General features: G+C 41.6%; 1 protein-coding gene across 2 annotated transcripts; it reads left to right on the top strand.

Annotated features, from left to right (window-relative positions):
- Window positions 1–208: 208 nt before the first annotated feature.
- kud (oligosaccharyltransferase subunit 5 kud) lies at window positions 209–7,069 on the top strand. 2 transcript variants are annotated; one of them, XM_080277452.1, is made up of 4 exons: window positions 209–266; window positions 2,029–2,184; window positions 3,673–3,796; window positions 6,999–7,069. In XM_080277452.1, the coding sequence occupies exons 1-3, from the start codon at window positions 264–266 to the stop codon at window positions 3,754–3,756; spliced, it is 243 nt and encodes an 80-aa protein (XP_080133578.1). In that variant the 5' UTR covers window positions 209–263; the 3' UTR covers window positions 3,757–3,796; window positions 6,999–7,069. The 2 variants fall into 2 exon arrangements, with proteins under 2 accessions (XP_080133578.1, XP_080133579.1); XM_080277453.1 differs by lacking the exon at window positions 6,999–7,069 and adding an exon at window positions 5,510–5,553.
- The last annotated feature ends 9,157 nt before the right edge of the window (window positions 7,070–16,226 follow it).

The following is a 16,226-nucleotide window of genomic DNA, read 5'->3' as shown; positions in this document are numbered from 1 at the left end:
GAATTTTTAAACTACTGTATCACCATTGGCTGAAGGTGTGTGGCAAGAACTACCACAAACTTTCGTTGTATTATATGTATTATGTGTACATTTACTACAATCAAAACCCCAGTCAGTCTAAATTTGTAATGTTCAGGCTTCGCTTGATAGATGTACAACAATCGCTTATAAATATACGAAAGCTTCCTTGAGTCAACCATTAGTGCCGTCTGTCGCGTTGTCATTGGTGGAGCAGTTGTACGTCACATCAAACAATAACAAACATGGTTTGTACTATATGTTGTCGTTTTACATTTACCAGTCATGATTTTACATGTGTGTAATCCAAAACATTGGCATTGAATCAAACGTTGTTATGAACTTGGTCAAAGATGATTAGCTGCTAAACTTTGCTAGGCTATTTTAATATGCCGGCACAGGGGTGTAAAGCAAAGGTAATTTCCGTGTAGTGTAATGGGTAGGTTAGATTTAGTCGAGTTCCCTATGTTGAAGTATAGTCTATGGCTGCATAGCTGAATGAGCGTGATCATCAGATTCGGGAAGTTTTGTTAGGGCAGGGACAAAATTAGGGTAAATGACCGTTATGGTCATCACCAGATTATATTTTCCAGTTTTTATATTCTTTCTGCGATTCTTTTTTCAATCATTCTGGATAAATGCAGTGTTGGTGTGCGTCAGGGGTCAAGTTTGAGTCCCTTGTTTATCAGGGCACTTGAAGCACTCTCACGTAACTTCAGACAGGGACTCCCATGGAAGATGTTGTATGCAGATGATTTAGTGCTGATTGTAGAGAATGAAAGGGAGGCAGGGGAAAGATTTAGGAAGTGGAGAGACGGTATGGGGCACAAGGGTTTAAGAGTAAATGTATATAAAACAACACTGATGATATCTAGGGTTGGTGGCGGTACTGTCAAAGAAGAGGGAGAGTGGTCATGTGCAATTTGTCACAAGGGCATGGGAAGTAATTTCATCTTGTACAGTGTTTGTGATAAGTGGGTGCATAAGAGATTTAGTGATATTAGAGGTAGACTGTGAGATAATGCTGAGTTTATGTGTGCGATGTGTCGGGGAGAGCAGTTGGAGATTGTCAGGCGTGAAAGGATTGAAGTTGTTGGTGGGTCTCTTGAGTGTGTGGAAGAGTGTTGTTATTTGGGAGACATGTTATGCTCTGGAGGTGGAGCTGGAGCTAGCTCTGTGACTAAAGTGAGAAGTGGTTGGAAAAAGTTCTGGGAGCTGTTGCCTCTTCTGACATTGAGAGGGCTCTTTCTACATGCTAAGGGATCTTTGTATGCAGCATGTGCATGGCTTGGTGAATGAATTTGGGAAAGTGTGTAAGAAAAGGAATCTAAAGGTGAATATAGGAAAGAGTACGGTAAAGTTATAGTCTTCAAGAGAAGTGAAGCCACTGAGTGTACAGTGAGGCTGGATGAGGAGGAATTGGAGAATGTGAGTGTATTTAAGTATTTGGGTAGTGTGATGAGTAAGGGTGGAAGTTTTGAGGGTGAAGTGCTTGAAAGGGTACAACAGGGAAGAAAGGTTACTGGTTCTTTGAAAAAAGTAATAGCGACCATGGAAGTAAAAAAGTCGCTGCATGACAGTATTGTGATACCAACCCTAACATATGGAAGTGAAGCTTGGACCTTGTTGGAAGGACACAAGTCAAGAGTGAGAGCATTGGAAATGAATTATTTGAGAGGAGCATGTAGAGTTACACGGAGAGACAGACTGACATATGAGTAAGTGAAGGAGCATTGTGGTATGGGTATGATAGAAAGCATTAGGAGAAATAGGTACATTGAGGTGGTTTGGTCATGTGGAGAGGATGGAGAGTGAGAGACTGACAAGGAGAGTTTAATGCGAATGAGGTGGAGGGGGCGAGAGGGAGTGGGTGGCCAAGGAAGAGACGGAGGGATGGAGTGGAGAGGTACAGGAGAAGGGGGTGTGAGCTGGGAGCAGGGCAATGAAAAAGTAGGTGGATGATGATAAAGAATAACCTAGAGTGCCTAACACACCAGTTTGTCATTGCAGGTTGGCGTGGAGTCCTTGTCCCGATATGTGTCCCCAGTGAACCCTGCCATATACCCCCACCTCACGTTGGTTCTCATGAGCATTGGCGTTCTCTTCACTGCCTGGTTCTTCGTGTATGAGGTCACGTCCACCAAACTTACCAGGGACTTCTTCAAGGTGAGATGTGGTGTTGATACTTCATAGATTTAAGGTATTGCTACGTTAAAACTTTTTGTGCATCTTTTTCTCTTTTAATCCGTGAGTACCGGTATGTTTGTTGAGTGCAGTGTATAATAAGCTCAATTAGATGGTTATTGATTGTGATTCTCTCTCTCTCTCTCTCTCTCCCCCTATGAATGTCATATTCTGGCTAACATCATTATTTTTTCAGCTCAGGAATTATGTCCATGGGGTATAGAATGTTGGAATTATCTCATTAACCAGGCCTGTAGCAAGGGGTGGGTCGAGAGAGTTGGATGATACCCCCCATCTGCCTGAACGTTCACTTTCTTACAGTGTGTTTTTTAATATCAGTGCAAAAAGAGTCACACTCCCCATATTCAAAAGTTTTGTGCTGCTTCTCAATGTCGCTTATGCATACACCCAGACCTCCATAGCAAACGTGCAGCAGACCTTTGACCAGCTGGCTGCTATGCAAGTCCAGGTGCATCAGAAAAGGACCCCCCCCCCACACACACACACACACAGGCCTCTGGCCTGTTAACCCCATCAGGTTGAGGGCTTCTCAGTAATTTCATTCCAGCTAATGCCATACTATTTTATTAAGCATCAGTAAAATGCCCCCAGGCTGTAGAGGATAAGCATCAATAGTATAGATATTTTATGAATTAACCCCTACATGCTGGGGGTTTTCCGATGTCACACGCTTCTCCCTGCGGTGGATTTTTGTGATTTTGGAAAAAAGTACCCTTACTTCATACCCAAATATCTGCCAAACTATAATAGCTAGAGAAAAAAGTAAAGAGACATAAGACTCATCAACTTTTCCTCTTTCAAATGAAAGTATCCCCACGTCTCCAGGTGGTCCCAGTCCCATCGATGAGTAAGGTTAAGTTAAAGTTCAAAGGGTGGCGGGAAGACACTTGCGGCTATACACGTCAACTGGCTTCCACCCAAAATCATGACTGCTATACACGTCAACTGGCACGTAGGAGTTATAATATGGTAAAAGGAATATTAAAAGGTTGTCAGTCACTCAGATACAGTACTGACCTTGTTGAAAGGTAGAAATGCAGTAGACTGGAAGAAAGAATGATGAACAAAGCCCTTTTTTTAAAAATAATAATAAGATACCAGGTATGTGTCCTCTCCCAGCTTATTTCATATAGCTCATTGGCAGAATAAGGTGATGCAGTGGTTCTACATCCTTTACATAGCACATCTTTATGGCTAGCATGATATTCCAGATTTAATCTCTTGTTATAACTCAGCTTTCAAGATGGAGAGAGGACAATTTTTTAATCAGGTTAGAGTAAAAAGAGCTTAGGTATTTCATGAGGAGCAGTAAATTGGATACAGTACAAGGAGATATTGTGAGTTGGAGAATTGAGAGAAGAGCTGAACTCTGATAGTGAAAGGCCACTTGATAACATGCATTTATTTGTGAGCAATATACTTGTAACATTAACACCGTCATCATTGCAGGAATGTCTTATTGCACTGGTAGCATCCTTCTTCATGGGCTTTGGCATTCTCTTCCTGCTGCTGTGGGTCGGGATATATGTGTGACCAAGGGTCTGTTGGACTACAATGTGAGTGAATGTGTGAGGTAAGTTCTAACAAGTTTTCATCATCATCATCCTAACCCCCGTCATTGAGTGGGGATTTGTAGAGTAGGGGCCTGTTGTGTTCTGTGAGCACAAGAAGAAAGAGTCTCCCTGCAAAAACCCTCTCTTGGTAGTTAAGGATCTGGACCAGATTGGTGGCTTTAAATTTTCCAGACTCAGCAGTGCAGGATTTTTTTTTTTTTTTTTTTTTTTTTTTCTCCACAACCCATTCTGTCCATTGTGTGTTCCAAGCTTAACATGAATATTACAGAGTTTGTCTGCATGACATATTGCTAGGGAGCAGGAATGTTTTCTTCATTAAATGTATATGAAAGTTTTGCTAAGTATTAGCTTAAGTAGCATTCACATATCAGACATGACATCTAATATACTATAGCAGTAGCCTTGTGTGTGTGTGTGTGTGTGTGTGTGTGTGTGTGTGTGTATTTTGGGCAGCCAAAACTACACATTCAAATCGCACCAAAATTGGCACATAAATCACAAAAAAATTGCTGATGTAAAAAAACTTGTAATAAACTGTAGCAGTAGCCGTGTGTCTGTGTGTGTACTTCAGGCTTGTGTTCAGACAACTTGGGTTCCATTCCTGAAGCTGCAAATAACATGATCAATTGGTTAGCTGCAAAAAATCCAAGTGACAACGTTACACTAGAATAGCACATAAATGCGCGAGCCCTCTGCAGGAGCAAGTGCGAGGGGCCCTTGCACTTGTTGTATCTGTAGGGGCACCTGTCACACATCTGCCCACTTAACTACACTTCCTGTTTGTCTTTTGCAACAATACCTTGCATTATCATCGTCCACTGAGATGATTTTTGTAGTATCCAATTTATTGATGCTTACAATCATGCTAGATATTCTTAATAAGCCTATGTTTTAGGTTATGCTCTATTCACAGTCGTAGTAAGATGAGTGTTACAAATACTGTATGTTTCAGTCCAGTCGGATCTTGAATTTGGCTCTCTCTTTTACTGTACTTTGTTTTTGTCTTGGAGGGAAGTGTTATTGGAGGCTCATGGCCTTTGGTTCCTTCTTCCTCACATAAAAAAAAAAAAAAGTTTACTAGTACGGTAGTGTATTTGTTTTACAGTGGGATCAGAAAAGTGTTGGCTGATCAAACAATACGTGACCAACCTCTGTAAACATGGATAGGAGGGCAACTATAAATTACATCCTTAGTCACATTAGTCTAGGTTTTACTTTCCTAGGCAGTATGACATCATTTGGTACTTGTCTGTGCGCTCAGAGGAAAAATACAGAAATTGTGAATCCTGCAGTTTGTATAATGTCTAATGATTGAAAGAACTTTAAAACAATATAAATGCATCATAAAAGAAACTAGTACAAATATGTAAACGTCACATGATTCCAGTGGTGATATGTAAATGAAATACAGTATATTACAGAGGGTATAAGAAGTGTGATGAGTTTCAGCCACACTGTGATGTTTCGTATGTTACCAGGATGCAGGACAGGGACCCAACTCATTGTACATCCAGTTACCACTTTGCCCGATCTTTGCAAGTACAGGTACTTTCCCCTGTTTCAGATAATATTTATTTTTGTGAGGGAAGGGCTGACCCACCAAGAGTCACTGGGGGAGGGAAGGAATCACACTCCCCAGATATTGCATTTTAGAAAAGAGTCCGTTGTACAACATGTACACCCGAAAGCACTAATTTCTCCCCCCCTAATAGCCGAAGTCACGACCAGTGAGTGACTGGGGGATCGAACACCCCTCACCCACTGCCCCTACTCCAACCCCAGTGTAAGCATTGTTGAATAGATGTGGAACGGCCAAAGCTGGTCATGTTGCAATGTGTCATTATTGTTTTTATAGACAATCAGAACCAGTAGGTGTAAGTATATAAAGGCATTTTATGTGTAAGACTGTGCTGTTATCCACAACATAAGTATGAGAAAGGCAAAAAAAATTAAAGAAGAGCTACAATGTATAATGTGTTATTGCCTATATACTTATGTCCTATATTATAATGTTACAAATAAGTATAGTATAGTGAACAGCATCTCTTTAAAGATATGCCTTTTCCCATCCATTCTCCCACCTCCACCAACTTTCTCTCTGGATTCGTCTCCACCAAACATCTCTCTCTCCCTCTCGTCCTCCCTTTGTTAACCAGTATAAACTAAGGTAATGATGAAATGATCTGTCATATATTGATAATATTTATATTATCATACACCTCTGTATTAGGCATCAACAAATCAATAGCATAAAATACTTTGGTATACCTACCTACTATTTCATCCAGTGAACTGTTGCGTGGCATACACAGTCCTAGTTGTACATTGTGTTACAAGGACATATGGTTGTTCATCATTAACATAGGTTGTGTGATTTTGGATGTCCATTAATTAATATTAAGCTGGCAGTTTAAGCCTTACATTATTAACATATAAGGTTTATGTTCCTGTCATTATTGGGTGAACGAAACGAATCAGGGATCGGCTCTGACGAACCGCAAACTCTCAGCTTTCACGAAAATATTCCGACCTCTTGTCACAAGTGTCACTTTATACGGGTTGACCCACTTTCAGTCATGTACATATAGACTTTGTGTCACTGTTGTGACAGAGGACGGAATACTTTCGTTGAACCAGAGAGTTTATGGTTCATCAGGGCCGATCCCTGATTCATTGCAGACAGTCAACTGCGCCAACAACACAGCATACACTGCTTGAGAGCTCTGTGGGAAAGCCCGATCTCGGTTGTGGCCTTCCATAGGGACTCGGGGCTGTTCAGCCAGACTGTCTTGGGAACCACAACTACAACTACTACTACTACAGGACATTAATTAAAAAAAAAAAAAAAAAAACCTGAAAGAGGTTTTAATTTCTCTTGTACAGTACTTTATTAATCTTGGAAGGATCTGAATACAAAAAGGAGAGATTAAATATTGTTAGGTTATTGGAGTGATGGAAATTCCATTTGTTAAATTTTTTATATATTGTATACTGTATATTCTCATTTATTTTGTAGGTTGGTATGTGATATAATTAGTTTGTCAAAATGGGTAACCAGTGTTGTGTGTGTCATTGTTGTATGGATGAACCTTGTAACTTGTAATGTTTTGAACAATAATTTGCAATGTACATAATATTGTAGAATTATACAGGCACAGTGTTAGTAAAAGTTTTTTTTTTTCTTTCTTTCTTTCTTTCCAGGTGTTGGTGCATTCCAGTTTATATAGTTTCACGAGTAGATTAAAAAGGTTTATGTACAGAGAGTTTTAAATAACCCATATGTAACTGTAAGGTAATTTTTCATACAGACAGTAAATTTCATAGTTACCTGCATTTTCTGTAAAGCATTAATAATAACTGATATTTTGTTCAGGAGACTTTTGAGAAGATGTGTAATCTAGTAAGCATGGGACCATTTCTTGTTCTTAACCTCCTTGTGTCAGGAGTTCCATATTCTATGGCAGTAAAATATAGGATGTAAAAGAGGAGGATATTATGATGAACAGATTACATAAACGTGGTTCATTGTATATGTGAAGTAAAGCTGAATGACATGACATCCTTAGAAGAACTGAGAGGATGAATGGGAGTGGAAAGCATCAGGAAGGAAATAGAAAGGAGAATATTGAGGTGGGTTGAACTTGAGACAATGAATCTGGGAAGCTGAGTGAGAACAGAGGTGTTGGGCTGTCTCTGGAAACGATAACCAAGGAAGGTGTGAGACAAGGTGATGTGCGCTAACTTTAGATCTGGAGGTATTGCTAAATACAGTTCAGTTCAAAATCTGATATTACTGGGATCATAAGACTTGTAGAGCACTTAATTGTGTGGAAAACTGGAATTCTCTTATTTCCGTACGTATGGACATCCACCTGTTTTGCATTTTGTTTAGTTATCACTGTATCTATGATATCATTTATCCCAGTCATGGTTTTGATGGTTCAGGTGTGAAAAAAAAATAAGCAGTGACAACTTTTTATCCACAGAGACAGAATTGCAGAACAAAATATTGAAATAAGATTAAATCAACCTTGTTAGTCCAGCATGAGGAAACTTGGGGAACTGAAGACAGCTGCATAAATTGTCAGTGCATTACTTTATAGCAGCAACTTTAAAGAAATCAAAAGATTTTTCAGGCAGTAAATGTTTGTCATCCTTTCAGAAAACTTTGTCATTAAATTGCCTTTTTCAAAATTCTTCAGGAAAAATGGGATTTAGATTTTGGCAGTTGCACTGTAACTGGTGATGAACAAAGCAAAGTGAAGTGCTATCAGTTGAACCTGTCTGATCCTTGGTCACTGGAAAATAGATGTCTCTGTCTATCTATAGCCCGATGCCGTAATCCCGCAAAGTGTGGCCACAGACAAAACGCCTCCAAGTCGCTCTGTCACCTATGTAACACTGAAAATGCCGGTGATTTTGACGATCTGGATACCATCATATTTCAAAACAGTTTGTAATTATTATTACATTCACTTACATGATTGACTAGTAAAGCACAAGACAAAGTACTGTACTATTTTCGAATTTGTACAAGAAAAATATACCTTAGTGGTAGGTGGGGGTGCTTACCATCCACTCACTCACTCAATATAGTGCTGCTTTGGGTGTCTGCCTTTTCCTTTCTTCTGTCCTTCTGCTTCTGTTTTTCTTTCCTTCATTCTTCCCTCTTTCTTCTGCCTATGGGGGACTGTACTCTCCCTCTTATATCTTTCTTTTCTACAGTCTTTCTTCTGCCTACAGGTGACTTTACACTCCCTCTTCTGTCTTTCATTCCTTCATTCTTTCCTCTTCCTTCTGCCTAAAGGTGACTCTACACTGAGTGACAAGCCAAATGTTTCCAGTACACCAGGAAACCATTTACTATGCTGGTGGTCTCCATATAACCAAATTATGGCGCCTGGTGGTTTAGTGGGTAATTAAAGTACTCCAATTGGATTGAGTCTGTGTAGGTTTATATCCAAGGGGTGGTTGGGGTTTATTGCTCACAACATGCCAGTCAGGGATGAGTGTCATTCACTCTCATCTTAAATGCTGGAACCAACTTTCTTTGCCCCGGGTTCCTGCACTCCTCATGGGGCAACATAGGATTGAATGATGGATGGATGGATGAAAAATATATCTACAAATTTGAGAGGATGTTGGAGAGTTTCTAATGCCCTCAGTCTGAAGAAGTCTCTTACAAACTGAATTATCTCATCTACAGTAGCCAGAAACATATATATGTGTCCTCAGACTGAATGGATTAATAATGATAGTTTGTCTTTGTATTTTCCCTCCTGGGTTAGGGGGTCTTCTTTGAGGACCTATCCTTGTGCGTGTGGAAAGGATTAGAGAGTACCATTCTTGTGTTCAAGTGTGTCATAAAGGAGGGTGTGTAGAAAAAGAATCCAATAGCCATCTAAACAACTACCCTGGAAAAGGTAACAATAGCCATAGTTGTCAGTCCTGTATTTGTCTAGAGCCCAGTGAACCCAGACAGGTTGATTTGGTTTTGTGTAATGTTAGAGGCATGAATGAAGAGTGACGAAGATTAGAGACAGCAAATGTCTTCAGAAAGGAACGTGTTCTGTTAGGGAATTGGATGGGTGGGAAGGCACTACATGTTAAGTCATTTATGTATGCCTGTGGATGGAGCTGTTGTGGCTGTTGGTGCTTGATGCTACTCTGTCTGACCAAGCAAACCCTCAACCACAACTAGTCAACTGCTTCTGTGGGGCTGTCCCGCTCGTACAGTATGGTACATACACTGTGTAGGGATTCAGTGCCCCGCTGTGGTAAACAGCACCTCACCAACCTCCTTCCTACAGTGAGATGTAGGGAAATAGGAAGTTTGGCTTTCTTGCAGATGCTTCACTTGGAGTACATGGCAGCACCATGTGTAGGCTCCTCCTCAGTGTTTGGATGAAGAAATTAGTGTGTGTTTGATTTAGTGGGTAATTACAGAGCTCCAGTCGGATTGAGCTGGTAAAGATTTATATCCAAGGAATGACTGGGGTTTATTGCTCACTTAATGCCACTCAGTGATGAGTGAGGCGGGTCACTCTCCTCTTGAATGTCAGGACCAACTTGCCTAGCCCTGGGCTTATGCGCTGCTCATGGGGCAACATAGGTTTGGATGATGGATGGATGGATGGATTGATATGACTCCTTAAAATCACAATGCTGAGTGGGGATGTGATACAATTGATAGATGCCATAAATGACAGCCTGAGCATTGTAGTCATATCGTAGTATATTTTTTATGAAGTCTCCAATATGTTTGCATGCATTGGCCTTAATCACTTAATGGTGGCTCTGCACACTGCTGGATCTCTGGCAGCCTTCCTATTCAGTTCCTTATCCCTGAGGTCACACTGTAACCTCATCCTAAGTCTGTGTGTGTGTGTGTGTGTGTGTGCACGCATGCATATGTACATGCACATGTGCAGGTGTCTTTTGCAACTATACCCATGACATTCACACATCTCACCCTCCCCACTCAGTTGTCATCCTCCATCCTCTGAATATGCCTAAACTATCTCAATCTATCCCTCTTTATCACAACACCAGTATATTCAAGTTGCATCCTTCCTCTCAACTCTTCAGTTGCAATCCCAGCCCCCCCCCCCCTCCCCGGACAATATTTGGTTAGTAATGGTAAAGGTGCGTGTGGTATTGGAAGGGTTGTAAGTATGAAGAAAGGTGCAGCTTGGTGGGATGTAAAGGTTGAAAGGCCAGTAAAAAAAAAAAAAAAAAAAAAAAAAAAATTAGGAAAGAAGTGGTTGGGCTGGATACATGAACACTGAGAGTAACATAAATGTGTAAAGGTTAATCATTAAGATCACAGGAAGGACTTAGGCTTGTATGATGTGGATTGAAAAATATTGAATGAAGTAAATGGGTTTTTGTGATGGTAATGAAGCATGTTTAAGAGTGGATGGTCTTGAGTGAGTGGTTCAGTATACAGTAAGGCCTCACTATAACAGACTAATTGGGGCCAAAGCCATTCCGAAAAATGCGATATTCTGATAAAAGTGACATCCAGACTTCCCTGTGCTAACCCGGACTTTTTCCAATATATCAGACATTAGTCCAGATCGCACCATTGGTTTGTAAACTGTTTTGACAACCATTGCGGTACTGTGCTGTGTTATACCATCACTACAATAATCAAATGATATAACATTTATAATAATGCTGTACTGTACACTCAACCCCCTGCTAGCACGCTTAATTGGTCCCAGCAAATGCGCGGGATAGCTGAATACGCGATAGCTGAACTGAACAATCAATGGAAAAATTTCTAATTGGTTTTTCGGTGGCCCATTTTTCTAACTTTTGACCACTTTATGCCTGCGATTTCCTGCAAATCTCTCCTCCAGCATGAAATAAAGCATTATTATATTAATAATAACAGTATAATGACTAAATGAACAACATAAAAGGCCATCAAACTTTTATAAGGATTAAGGCTTTGGTGGTTTGATGGGTTCCGAGGCTTGGGAGTGGCTTAATTGCTGCCAGATCTCTTTAGCTGTCTCCATGATTTCTTAGTGTCCACAGCTAAAGGGGATATCACATGGTACATCGTATCAGGAACAGCCGAGGAAGATTTAAGTGGAACAAAACTCGCAACCTATCACACACGTTCCTCCTCATAGTTGCCAGAGTCCCGTCTTAGTTGTAAATACCTGATTACTTTATCGACATCACAGTTTTCTTGGCATAGGAAATATTAACTCTTTATAAGGGTTTCAAAACAATTGATATTTATGCTAAAATACAGTATTGATAAGTATTCAGAGTTAGGATAAATTTCAATGCTGTAGTACGATATATTTTTTCGAGTTGAATGTGTTTTGTTCACACTGTTTTGCCCGTCGTATCCTCGGCAGGAATCCGTTCAGATGCATTCCAAATGCCCGTGGTATCGTCGGCAATTTTACCACGTTACTGTTCCGATTAACCATTGTATCCCCAGCAAACCTCGTATGAAGTGCCATGTGAATATGAAGTACCGTATGAATATGAAGTACCGCTTAGCCTGTCTTCAAACTCGATGTGTCGTAGCGGTCTTGGGGTGCGTGATAGCATGTATGGTTGTGCATTTGATGTGTGCGTGATAGTAGATAAACGTGATAGCTGAACGCACGATAGCAGGGGGTTGAGTGTACACTGATAAAGATGTCTTATTTACCTTAATGTGGTAAACATACCTGTAGTGGTCAGGCAGTCCAGACTGCTTCTGGTTTGATCAGACTTTTTCCGATATATAGGAATTTAGTCCAGTAGCTCCATGATTCCGATAAAAGCGAATTCCGATCTCTTGAAGTCCGTTATATCGAGGTTTTACTGTATATACACACACACACACACACACACACACACACACACACACACACACACAGTGGGCTTGCACAGTCCACAAGTGGATGGGCAGTCCACGACCTCACACACTGTGATTTCGCGTACTGTGAATACATAATCGTATGGGAAGAATAACATATGGGCGGGACCCCCTCAAACCTTAATATTTTTTTAACCTTAGAGATTATATGGGGAAAATTGTAAAGACATATACTACAGATACAGCTAAAATAACAAAAAACATGGTCAGTCACCTTAAAAACGATAGACGACAGGCCTGATGGACTTAAATAGCAAGGGTTCCGAGGCGCGGCAACACAGAGTGCCCACACTGTCCAGGGTGCACCACGCGTGTTTAATGGTTGCCAGTGTTGTATTAAACCAGGCTTTGATGAAGAAATTTACTGCCTGTTGAATGTTATATTACTTCCAGAATGCAGCAGCAGTCTTTATGGTGGAGGTTGCAGGTATGCCAGGTGAAGCAGGTGAGTCAGGTGGGGCTGTGGAGGTGGAGGGGGAGGCAGCAGGTGAGTCAGGTGGGGCAGTGGAAGTGGAGGAGACGGCGGCGGGCGAGTCAGGGGAGATGGTGAGGGGAGGATCCTCCATCTCCTCGCTACTGGTCACATTTTCGTTAATTTCCCTCATCTCCTTTTGTTTGTTTCATTCCTCATGTTGATATGGATGTATTTGCAGTATAACAACTTGCTTTCACAAAATAACTGTTATTCAAGTGAATCCAAACGTCATTATTGAAACTGTGTATCTTTTTTTTTTTTTTTTTTTTTTTTTAATGTGACTGACTCTGGGCATAGGCTTCACAGCCTGATTTCAAGGCCCAGTAGTCCTCCTACGTACCGCACACCTCTACATGTCACCACTTCGGCGCTAACACCCATCGTCCATACTGAATACATGCCAGGGCTGTCTCATATAGGACTGATGTATTGATATTAGCGAGAGTATTTTTACGACATGTCAGCGGGTCTTCTGGTAGATCAGTAAAGTCTGATTTATGAAATTCAAATCCTTAAACTGTTCCCTGCTTCAGCGGGATTTGAACCCGGGTCTGTCAGGACTGCAAGCCAACTCTCTACTGATTGAGCCATTGTCTTCCCCAACTTACTGTTATTGCCAAAAACGTTATTGTTGAAGTCGTTATTTGTGAGATCTTACTGTAGACTCCTCTTGACCACCTTCCCCACAAGCCTCTAAGACATGATGGGCGCGTCGTGCGGGGAGGGGGGTCATGTAGCCTGGGAAAATAGTGGTTTTGGGCCACTTCTTGCCTCTGCCTCACATATTGTTGGCTATAACTCTCACATTCAAAGTTTTATGGTTATGATTTTTGGTCACTCGTGAACCATGCGATTTGCACACTGTGATCACGCGTACTGTACAAGCCCACTGTATCTCTCTCTCTCTCTCTCTCGCTGTCTATAGTATGTGGTAGGTGGGGGCGCTCACCGTCCACTCACTTGATGTAGTGCTGTTCTTGGGTGTCTGTCCTTTCCTCTCCTCCATCCTTCTTTCATTCCATCCTTTTCTGTCTTTCTCTCCTTTATTCTTTCCTTGTCCTTCGGGTGACTTTGCACTCCCTTTTCTTTTTTCTGTCCTTCATTCTTTCTTCCTTCTGCCTGTGGGTGACTCTACACTGAGTGAGAAACTAAATGGTTTCCTGTACACCAGGAAACCATTTACTGCACTGGGTAGTAACCATATAACCAAATTTTGGCACCTGGTGGTTTAGTGGGTAATTAAGGTGCTCCAATTGGATTGAGCCAGTGAAGGTTTATATCAAAGGGATGGTTGGGGTTTATTGCTCACATAATGCCACTCGTATGGGTGAGGCTGTTCACTCTCATCTTAAGTGTCAGGACCAACTTGCCTAGCCCTGGGCTCCTACTCTCCCCATGGGGCAATGTAGGATTGGATGATGAATGAATGAATGATTATATACTGTATAGAGAGAGAGAGAGAGAGAGAAAATGGAACTATATATATATATACATACATATGGAGGAAAGAAATGGGAACTGTACTTTGTTTTTGTTGATTTGGAGAAGGCCTTTGACAGAGTGCCTACAGAGGTGGTAAAGTGGGCAATGAGAAAGCTTGGGTATGAGAAGTGGCTGGTTAGGGTGGTTATGGCCATGTTTGTGGGTGCTCATACCCAGGTAAGGGTGAATGGAGTTTTGAGTGAGGAGTTTTCCATGCATGTTGGTTTGCATCAGGGGTCAGTGTTGAGCCCCTTGTTGTTTATTATGGTGCTTGAAGCTCCCTCGCATGACTTCAGAAATTGACTCCCGTGGGAGATGATGTATGCTGTTGATTTGATGTTGATTGCAGAGAAGGGAGCAGAGGAAAGATTTAGGAAATGGACAGATGGTATGAGGCACAAGGGTCTAAGAGAAATGCTGGTAAAACAAAAGTGATGGTGTCTAGGGCTGGGGGCAGTACTATCAAAGAAGAGGTGGAGTGGCCATGTGTGATTTGCCTCAAGGGCATGGGAAGTGCTGGTAATTCAATCTTGTGCAGTGTTTGAGATGAGTGGGTGCATAAGAGATGTAGTGGTATTAGAGGTAGACTGCAAAATAACACTGATTTCATGTGTGTGTTGTGTCAGGGAGAGCTTATGGAGATTGCCAGACTTGAAAGGATTGAACTTGCTGGTGGGTCTCTTGAGTGTGTAGAAGAGTTTTGTTATTTGGGAGACATGTTATGTGCTGGGGGTGAGGTTGGAGCTAGCACTGTGGCTAGTGTGAGGAGTGGTTGGAAGAAGTTCAGGGAGCTGTTGCCTTGTCAGACATTGAGAAGGCTCTCCCTACATGCTATGGGTTCTTTGTATGCAGCATGTGTTATGAGTGTAATGTATGGTAGCAAGACCTGGGCAGTAAAGGAAGAGGATAATCGCATGCTCAAATGTACAGGATGGCAATGATTAAGTGGATGTTCAGTGCATCCCTGAGTGCGAGCCTGGGGGGGCTAGGTTTACGATGGAAGAGTTGAGAGGTAGGATGGGGCTGGAGTGTATTGATTTTGTGATGAGGAGGGGTAGATTGAGATGGTTTGGGTATGTGGAGATGATGGTGGATGATAAGTGGGTGTAGAAAGTGAGAAATGTTAATATTGGGGATAGGGTAGCATGAGGTACACCAAAAAAGGCCAGGGACAATGTCATTGAGTGTGACCTCAGGGATAAAGGACTGAATGGGGAAGCTGCCAGAGATCGAGCAGCACGGAGAGCTGCCATTAGGTGACAGATGCCAACGCATGCAAGCATGTTGGAGCCTTCAAAAACGAAAAGATATATATATATATATATATATATATATATTTGTTTGTTCATTTGTTCGAATTTGAAGGCTCTAACATGCTTGCATGTGTCAGCCTTGGTCATGTAATGGCAGGCAGCAAGTAGATGACCAGTTGATGATCAGTGAGGGAATTGTGATGGAGTGCAGACAGCATGTAGATGACCAGTTGAAGCATGTAGTCGACCATGTGAAGATAATTAGTGAGAGAATTGAGGCTGTTGAGAAATACTGCACTGGTGAGCCTCAGGTTAGTGTACAGGGAGCATATGAAAAGAATGGACAGTGTATGGTGAATATTGATGGATCCCAAGCATCTAAAGTTAGCATTACAGGGTTGAATAATCAGAATGTTGGAGTTTTAAGTCCTGGACTTAAATATGTTGATCTAGTTTTTAGGCCCCAAACCAGTGAAGTGCATGGCTATAATGGGTGTCCAATTAAAACAAAACCCTAGGAGTTTGATGGTAGAGTGTCTTGGGAAGCTTATTGTGTGGAGTTTGAGTTACTTGCAGATCAGAATGGTTGGGGTGATAGGCAGATAGCATTGCAGCTTGCTACTATAGTAGCCGCAGCGAGAAATGAACGCTGTGGTGGGGCAGCCGGTCATCCGGGGATTCCCCCACTGTAGCCATATCCACATGTCACCGACCATAGAGGTAGGATGTCACCGACCATCGGCCACTGCTGCAGCCCCGGTCCATGATCCTTACCCTGTGTCTCTGGCTTTCTCTTTCTCTCTCGGTTTCTATGTAAACTGCTGTATTTC

The sequence above is a fragment of the Coenobita brevimanus genome, chromosome 70 (assembly GCF_032717465.1).
Source record: "Coenobita brevimanus isolate Jiangsu-jjx chromosome 70, ASM3271746v2, whole genome shotgun sequence".
Lineage (NCBI taxonomy): Eukaryota > Metazoa > Arthropoda > Malacostraca > Decapoda > Coenobitidae > Coenobita > Coenobita brevimanus.
The sequence above is the reverse complement of the archived record's forward strand: the minus strand, read 5'-3'. Positions and strand labels throughout refer to the sequence as shown.